Source organism: Eurytemora carolleeae, unplaced genomic scaffold, assembly GCF_000591075.1.
Source record: "Eurytemora carolleeae unplaced genomic scaffold, Eaff_2.0 scaffold278, whole genome shotgun sequence".
In the NCBI taxonomy this organism is placed as follows: domain Eukaryota; kingdom Metazoa; phylum Arthropoda; class Copepoda; order Calanoida; family Temoridae; genus Eurytemora; species Eurytemora carolleeae.
In genome coordinates, this window is record NW_019396399.1 from 228,868 (window position 1) to 238,460 (window position 9,593).

Here is a 9,593-nt window from a genome sequence, read left to right on the forward strand (position 1 = left end):
CTAGTCTTCATGATAGCATGAGTCCTGATTCTAAATCTGGACTAAATTATCTCTATATACCATAAAAGCATGAGTCCTGATTCTATGACAAAGGATCTCTAGATACAATGAGAACATAAGTCCTGATTCTATGTCAAAGGATCTCTAAATACAATGAGAACATAAGTCCTGATTCTGTGTCAAAGGATCTTTAGATACAATGAGAACATAAGTCCTGATTCTATGTCAAAGGATCTCTAGATACAACGAGAACATAAGTCCTGATTCTGTGTCAAAGGATCTTTAGATACAACGAGAACATAAGTCCTGATTCTATGACAAAGGATCTCTAGATACAATGAGAACATTAGTCCTGATTCTATGTCAAAGGATCTCTAGATACAATGAGAACATTAGTCCTGATTCTAAACCTGTAACTGTATTCTGCTATTGGAGAAAGCAAGAGCATATCATACATGGAATAGAGGAGGAGAGAGAATGGGGGACGGGTGGAAGGTTAGAAAATAAACCTTTCGCGGAGATGTCAATGTGATCCAAGATTAAAACAAACAAATATTCGTCTTAGTAAGAATTATCATAGAATATAGAGAATCACATCTTAAAAGTTTTCTTTATGAGGTTTAGGAATTAATTAGAAATCTAACTAAAAGAGAATACAGAACATAGGATTGATAAAAGTACTCATAAAGATAACCTTATCTTAGGACTACGAGGCTGTAGAGAGTCTGTGATTATTCTTAGAACAAGACGAGATGGATCAATAAAATATTATGCGGCAACAATACTTATGCTTCTTTGTTAAGTTTTGATTAAAATTTAATTATATAATATTATTTACATATTTAGAATTAGATCCTATACAATACAGAAATTAAATAATGAAATGAGTATGAAAAAGGGTTGGGGAGGGGGGGGGGCTGCATCAATATCATAGAGAGCACTTGTGATGAATTATCAAGCCTTGAAGGTTTAATTAGAGTTGAGATCTATTGATATTAAGGTTTTAAGGAATTAGTTTAAACATTTCTACTTTTAGTGTAGACTTTAACAATATTAAAATCCATTTGTTCAGGGTTATACAAAAACTCAATGCCCGAACTTCAAATCTCACTCGTACACAATCACACTCTTTATGCTGCAGTTAGTTAATGTACATTATGTTTTATCACTTTAACTTCTTCGTTCTTTTTTAACATGACTTTGATCCACTAAGCTCAATGTATATACGTAATCACTCGGCCAGGGTATAGAGTTCCTCTTTGTAGATGGAGAAGGATATAGAGTTCTTTATGGTATAAGGAGAGGGATATAGAGTTCCTCTTGGTATGAGGAGAGAGTTCTGAAGATTCTCTTGATAGGAGAAGAAGTTTTAAGAGNAACAGAAAAGGAGTATAGGATATACAATAATTAAATTATGAATGTAAATATCATAATTTATAGCCGAGTTTTCTTTAACTTCATGCGCTACTAGAAAAAGTTAGTTTGTTGTAAAATACTATTAAAATTCAATTAGATGAAAACTAGTCAAGATAATTTAAATGTTCATTAAGCTGATTTTCAAACAGTAAAAATCCTGATGATGATAAATTTGTTGGCGATTAATTTATAGTGTGAGAGAAAAGTGTAAATATAGCTGGGGGGAGGGCAAACTATTTATTTGCAACATACTTGTCTTGTCTGATTGGTTAAATAAAAACGGCCGAGCCGAACAGATCAGGCCCACATAAGGTTTATGACCGAAAAGAATTAAAAAATTGTCTCAAATAATGTTTTGCAAAATTTTAAATTCCAGCAATAATTCATTTTTGTTTTTGTTTGAAATTGTACGAAAGGCTAGCAGCAGAAAGACAGCAACAAAAGCCAAGCTTAACACCAGAATTATGGACGCATTTTGCCTTTTAAACGCTGTAAAGATAAATTCACGATACTTTAGTAAATAAGTATATAATTATAGATTCTTACCCATTCCTGCCGTTTAAAGGTTCAGCTTCTGGGCTATCATCAGGTCTTCTTCTTTTAAAGAACCCACACTAAAATATATATATAAATATATATTTATGTAATATAAGCGTTTATTATATGTATATATATTATGTATTGTATATATATATATATAAACATGTAAATATTCTGAAGCTGATGTGTTAAAATGTGTTTATATTTCAGTTAAAATAGTCTTGTTTATGTTAAACTAGAGAGAGAAGACCTAAAAAACAAGGATGTTATGAAACACATTTCTCAGTAAAATATGGAGACTCAACATCATTGCATTACATCGCAAACAAGTTAGATAAAAAGGTTTTGGAATAGGAAGACATTTTGGGAAGGACGGTTTAGTTGGGAGTATAGGAAATTTTGGGAAGGATGATTTAGTTGGGAGTTTATGATATTTTGGGAAGGAGGGTTTAGTTGGAATTATAGGACATTTTAGGAAGGACGGTTTAGTTGGGAGACGGGAAGGTTTGGAAACAGAAAAAAAAATATGAAGGCTAAATTGGGTGAATGGTGTCTTGGATGAGGATAGAAAAAATCAGCTGTTTGGTTGGGAAATTCGAAATTAAAAAAAAATCTAGGGTCGGAAAAGAAAGAACAAAAAAGCTATTTTAAAGAATAAAACTTTAATCAAGAAATGGAAGAAATAGTCCCATGAAAAAGGTTTCCAGTTCGGGGTTAGTTTTAGAGGTAAGAATAGATTTATTTTTATTTAAAAGGTGAGTACAAGCGAGGTTGTATAAGCTAGGTGAGATGTTGAAGATGAAATATTAAAAATGTATCCTAGGGTACCTAGTGTATAGTAATTAGTTTATATTAACCTTGTATAGGCAGTATGTGATGAGAGCTAGAAGAAGTATTCCTGCAAGAGCTGCCAACAACCAAACCCACCACGGGGTTTCTACTTCTCCAGGCTCACTTGGTATCACAGTGGTGGTTACGGTTTGACTCTGCAATTGGATCATTTGTTAATCCTTGACGAGTTTTTTAGTGATGAACTACCCTGCCGTCATGTGTTTATAATCATTAATCTTTTTATAAGATAAACATGAACTAATAGAATTGTCAACTTGTTTTCTAACAATGTTCAGGATAAAATATTATATTTTTAACGGTGAACATTGAAAAAAATTAATTTTTCGAATTTTTAAAAAATAAAGATGAACTATCAACCTGAAAAGCCAGCATTTCCTCCTGTACGTAGAAAGGTAGTTTAGTTACTCTTGTTAATAATTTAGACGATATCTGAACCTTCTCAGCATAATTCTAAACAAAAAAAGAATATTTTCAACTGTATTGTTTTTCTGGATTTAAATTTACAGTTTTGGATTATGAATTATCATTTTCATTACTACTGAAAACAGTTTAAAAATAATCAATCCTACCGATGCAGCCAGAAAACTTTGATCTGATAAACATCAAAAGTTTACGATTATCAGATTTCTAAAATAAAGATGTCTGACCTTTATCTGAGTCTCTGTAAACAATCTAGATCTAACTTTGAAAATAACTCCTTCATCCTTCTCCAGGGGTCCGATTGTACACTTGATAATTGTACATTTTCTAGGATCACATCCACTGAGCTCAGACTGGAACTCAGCTAGGGATCGTTTAGGTCTAGGAAAAATAATATCAATGCCACAAACTATAATTCAATCCCTATATCTTTGGAACCGGATGTCGTAGACCTTTAATACTTCTAACTATGAATTCTGTTAGTTCAAAAGTCTAAGTTTGAAATATCAAAGGTTTGCACCATCCGTTTGCAAAGATAAAAGGATTAGAAAATTTCATTTTGTGGCAAAAACTCAGTTCCTAAATACTTTAAAGGGAGTGGTTCTGAAAACAGAAAAGGAGTATAGGATATACAATAATTAAATTATGAATGTAAATATCATAATTTATAGCCGAGTTTTCTTTAACTTCATGCGCTACTAGAAAAAGTTAGTTTGTTGTAAAATACTATTAAAATTCAATTAGATGAAAACTAGTCAAGATAATTTAAATGTTCATTAAGCTGATTTTCAAACAGTAAAAATCCTGATGATGATAAATTTGTTGGCGATTAATTTATAGTGTGAGAGAAAAGTGTAAATATAGCTGTAACCTAGTTTTAAATTGCAACTCTAGGTATGATGAATCCAGAATAAATTTCCGTCAGATTTGATTAATTATAAAGTAGTTTAAAATAAAAGAACAAATAATTACCTGGAATTAGAACTTCTATGAGATCTTAGATTGTACTGGGATTCAAACCCAGGTTCAACATTTCCCGGGAGTTTATTTAGTTTAGATTTCGCTCTCTGCTCTAATTGTCTCTGGATAGATTGAAGATGATCATCCTCTAGCTCTCCTGAGCTGGAAGAGGACCATGATGCCCAGGAGCTTGACTTTTTCACCATAGTTCCGTCTGCCTGCCTGATCCAACCGGTTGTGTTTCCGCCCTCATCTCCGAACTGATCCTGAGGTACAACCATCCCTGATCCAACTCCAGCTCGGAAAGAACTGTCTGATGAGGAAGACCATTTGTTCTGTTTTCTCACATAGGTTCCGTTAGCCAGGAGAACCCAACCTGAGTCAGAGCTACCTGAGTCACCTCCAAGAGATTCCTCGGAATTGGATGCGCCGATTGATCCAGCTTCAAAATATCCCTGGTTTGATCGCTGTCCTGCTCCGGAATATCCTTGTCCTGCTCCGGAATATCCCTGTCCTGAATTACTATTGTACCCACTGGATTGACTAGACCAGGTTGACATTTTCCGGACATAAGTTCCATTCGGGAGAATTGTCCAACCGGAATCATTTGACCCGGAGTCTGAATAAGACTGATCAAAGTTTTGTTGTTGAATTCCACCTTTATCTTCCCATTTCCATTTCTTCTCTTCTTCAGACCAAACCCACCTGCCTCGGACTGTAGTTACATAATCTTCTCCTTCTCCGGTGTAGGAAGATCCGGCATTCTCTGTCTCATCTTCATATGAGGACGAACCGGAACCTCTATACTGAGTCCTTGTATCAATACCAGTCCTAGAATTATATCCTGCACCTCTGACCTCACTGTCAGCACCGGAAACATATCCTGAACCTCGGTATTCTGTGTTCTCAACTTGTTGTCTAGTTTCAGTTCCAACTCCTCGGTTGAAAACTGCTCCTCCAGCTTCTCTCTCCAGCTCAGTCTTACTCATGGTACCATGATAATCTCCAGGTCCCTTGGCAGCATTGAAAATTGTATTTAAGGTTTCGGATTCTCCAAGATTGATTGATTCTGCTCCCCTACCTCCTCCTCCACCTCGACCACTTGATGCACCAGAGGATTCGGAGACAGCTCCTGAGTAGGAACCTCTAGCGTTTCCCCCAGAGTAGGAACCTCCAGAGCTACCCCCGGATATATATCCTCCAGAGCTACCCCCGGAGTAGGAACCTCCAGAGTTTCCCCCTGACTGGGAACCAATTGAGCTACCTCCTGAGTAGGAACCACCAGAGCTACCTCCGGAATAAGAACTTTCTCTTGAAATTGTCTGAGAGATTTGTGAAGATGATTGTCTGCTCCAGGTACCATCTGGTAACTTTATCCAACCTGAATTTTCCATATCCAAGCCACCTCTATTGGAGTTTGAGGAATCGTATTGACCGGAGCCAGAGGCAGCAGAGTTTGAACCATAGTTAATTCTTCCTGTAGATTCCTCCTCAGAGCTTCCACCATTACCAGTGAGTCTTACTTCCTGAGAACTTGATCCTACACCTGATTGCCGAGACACACTGGAGGCTCCAGAGTACCTAGTCTTCTCAGTATTCTTCTTGTTATCATATACTCGGATATAGGTTCCATTAGGAAGCATTCTCCACCCGGAGTAAACAAAATTGTTCCCCTGAGCAGAACTTTCGTCCTTGTTTTCAGTGCTGACAATATTGGATCTATCATTAGTAGAACTGGAAGATGAAATAGATTGTTGAGAACTATCTAAACTCTTGGTATTCTCTAGAGGTCTACCCTGAGTATCAAAGAGTCTAGTTTCCTCTGCTCCATCTGCAACTACTGGAGGTCGCACTCCAAAAGAGTTTTCCTGTCCTCCTTGTGACATGGTTCTGGTATAAGAAGATTCATATCGATTGCTAGATGCAGGTCCCGGTAGATATTCATCCTCCTCATCCTCATCCTCATTCCTGAACCCAGCAGTTCTCGTTCCACTTGATTCTTGGACATACGTAGACTGGGACTGTGATGAAGATGTTTCTCTGTAATATCCCCTTCCCCCTGCTCCCCCTTCACCTGCTCCTACTCCTCCTGCGCCCCCTCCACCCCCTGCCCCTCCCCCAGCCTGGGCAGAGGAGTAGTATCCCTGGCTTCCAATTGTCTGAAAGTATAAAAAAATTTTACTAAATAAATCTATGCAAATCTACTGTCTGTCACCGGCAATAAAATGTCTTAANGAAAAGGGAAACCTTATTTGTATGACCATTCATTCATTAATCCAAGGAACTTCGAATAAATAAATCTTGGTAGAGAGAATAAAAATAATCTCTTATATTTCACATATTCTTATAAAGCTCCTATAACAGACGTAATTTTAAGTGGTATTTCCAATTCACAATGATACCTTGAAATACTTTGTCTTGTTAAGAATGAGTTTAAGACGTTATAATAAGATTTTCTCTTTCATCGTATATTTTGATTGTGGTTTTTCCACAAAAATGAATTGCAGATTTATTCTGTAGAAACAATGAAGGATATTGCTAGAATACAACATATTTCAAGCAAGATATCCACATTACTTCCTTTGTGAATCGGGCATTCCTTTATATTAAGGGTTATTTGAAATTACTTTAAACTAGACTTACTCTCTGGTTTTGATGGATAAATCAGGGATACAGATATTGTCTGAACCACACTCCTTCTGTATATTAATACTGTCGGACGCAACATGATCTCCATGTCCTAGGACGGGAGTTAGTTCTACTCCGATTCCTGCTGATGAACCCAGGGAGTATCTGACCTGGATATCCAGGCTGGTCAACTTATCCTTTATGTTTGGACCCAGAAGATAAACCTTGAATTTATCCTTGAATGCGCGCTCTTTTAACATTTCGATCTTCGTGGTTCGAACACTTTCTCCCTCGTCGTCAATAAAATGCATTCTCTTCTGTTTTTCCTTTTTAGCGTCCAGGACGTACTCCAGGTTAAACTCCAGCTTGTTTGGTACACCTACTCCAGTATAGCGAAGGGATATGGAGACAGGAACACAGGGCACTCTTGTTCTTCGATCCTTGAGAGTACAGGCTGTGTCATCCAGATTAATCTGTTTGCTGGTTCTATCAAAGCTGATTTCTGCAGTTATATGCACGACTGGAGCTGCACGCATATGCACCGTGTGTCCGGATTCATAAGCTCCGATCAGAAGATCAGGATATTTATTCTGATCCAGGTCCATCCCGCCGGAGAGAGACCAACCAAAAGTTCTGAGGTTTGAGTTGAGATCACGGGCAAAGATAACCTGAACATTGAACATTGCATTAAACCGTGAGAGATCCAGCATTCTTTATGATATCGCGAACTGCACTTAGACACACACATGGATAAGCAACCTGGCGTAAGATTAAAAGATTAGAACTCTCATACAAATCCTCTCAAACTCACATTCCCATATTATTTAAAGTGAGAAGGAAACTGGGAACTGGGAAGGCCAGGATTAGCTGAAATTCAATGATTTAATCCGTGAATAATACCGGTGTTGAAACACAGAGTTTAAGTGTTTAACTCCGTGTTTTGTGTTTGCTTGCTCAAGGATGTATTTATGTCTCAGTAACCCTGGTCTTCTCACCATGGGACAAACAATAAAACTAACATTAAACCATAACTAAGCATTGTAATGTAACTAATACAACGTCTTGTTTTTTTATGTCCCCCCATCTCCATTCCCTTCCTTCTTTTCATGCATAAATTATTTTATTTGATGCAAGAAGGTTTGAAAACTCCGCAGTAAGACGGTTTATATCTTGCTCATTCATGATCGAACACTAGGCGCCGGCAGAGAACAATGTTTTAACCATGGCAGTAGAAATCCTTTTATTTATATAGCTTATAATATCAATAACACAGTTTTAATGCAAATATCGGTTTCCATCAGCAGTATGTCTTACCATCCCCTCCTCCAACCCCCCAACCCCTGCCCCTCCCCCAGCCTGGGCAGAGGAGTAGTATCCCTGGCTTCCAATTGTCTGAAAGTATAAAAAAATTTTACTAAATAAATCTATGCAAATCTACTGTCTGTCACCGGCAATAAAATGTCTTAACAAGATCCTAAACCTCTCACCTTCAGACTTAAAGGATTCAGATTCTTGACGGACTCACATTTAGCTCTTGTATTGTCGTAGTCGAACCCCAGCAGGTACAACAGATGATCTCCGTAGTCATTAAAGCTCGGCCACAGAATATACACCTCAGCCTCGCTGATTGAGGACGGTCCCTTGTTCTTGACATCGTACACGTGAGTAACGACCTCTCCAATATCCTCCTCGAACTCGTATTTATCCGGGAGAGGAACAGAGATATTGTACTCAACCTGAGGCGGGGTGGATAGTCCGGTCACTCGGAAATCTGTCTCTACTCTGATGGGAACACTGAAGGTTGCCATATTATCACGATCATCATCTCCCTTCTCCGGGTTACTTGATCTTGCCAGAATATGAAATGAAAACTCCGAGACAGGTTCATCAAAACCTTCGGTAGAAGGTTGAAGAATGATAGAAGTAGTAACCTAAATCAAATTCTTTGTTAAATCTGTCATAAAATTAGAATGAAATTCGTCCCAGACTGCGGGACGGGTTCTGTATCCGGGTTCTTGTGTTACCTGAGCTCCAGCTCTGAGTGGGTTTCCAACCTCGCACTGCAGGGTGTTGTTATTCCTCACTGAGGGAGGAGAACACAGGATACTAACACCCGTCTCTCCTGTGTTTGCGTTCACGTAACTTACTCCGCGTGGTATTTGAACCTCTAGGAGAGCATTAAAAGCGTCCTCTCCACGGTTACTGATATCTGTCTGTATCTCTAGTTTATCCCCACTACCCATCAGGTAGGAGGATACACTGAAATAATAATAAAGTATAAATATTTTTATTCAAAATTGGAAATATATACAGTGTTTAATGTTGAATGTAAACTGTTTAATGTTTACAACAAATTTTCTAAAAGTAAAAGGACGTGACGAAAGAATTCATTAATCAGAGAGCCATTATGTAAAAACAAGATTATCTATAAAGGAATTGAGTTCTTGCCACAAACTAAAGTGTCTACTCCCTGTATGTTTGCAACCTGTTGGTGTAAACCTATTATTTTTCAAGCTAGACTATTTCATGCATAATTCATAGTTTGAAATATCAAATATCTTGGACATTGGGTTACAAAGATAGGGATTAGAAAATAAAATTTTGTGGCAAGTACTCAGTTCCTTTGCTCATTTCTTGACTTAATTTAACTGTACAGAGTTTCATGTTCTAAGTATGTACAGTGTTCATAGATCTAAGTGGAATTAGTTGAAGATATGTTTATTTAGTTTCAGGGGGGGTTGATGGGAAGGAAGGGAAGATGGGGTAAGGGGGGGGGG

General features: G+C 37.5%; 1 protein-coding gene across 1 annotated transcript; it reads right to left on the reverse strand.

Annotated features, from left to right (window-relative positions):
* Window positions 1-1,927: 1,927 nt before the first annotated feature.
* Window positions 1,928-9,093, reverse strand: LOC111702470 (integrin alpha-PS2). Its single transcript, XM_023474167.1, has 10 exons — window positions 8,841-9,093; window positions 8,304-8,747; window positions 8,131-8,208; window positions 6,832-7,484; window positions 6,766-6,787; window positions 4,201-6,347; window positions 3,456-3,609; window positions 3,166-3,258; window positions 2,814-2,942; window positions 1,928-2,030 (listed from the first exon to the last, which is right to left on the reverse strand). Exons 1-10 carry the CDS (start codon window positions 9,057-9,059, stop codon window positions 1,959-1,961), a joined length of 4,011 nt encoding a protein of 1,336 aa, XP_023329935.1. The 5' UTR covers window positions 9,060-9,093; the 3' UTR covers window positions 1,928-1,958.
* Window positions 9,094-9,593: the final 500 nt, after the last annotated feature.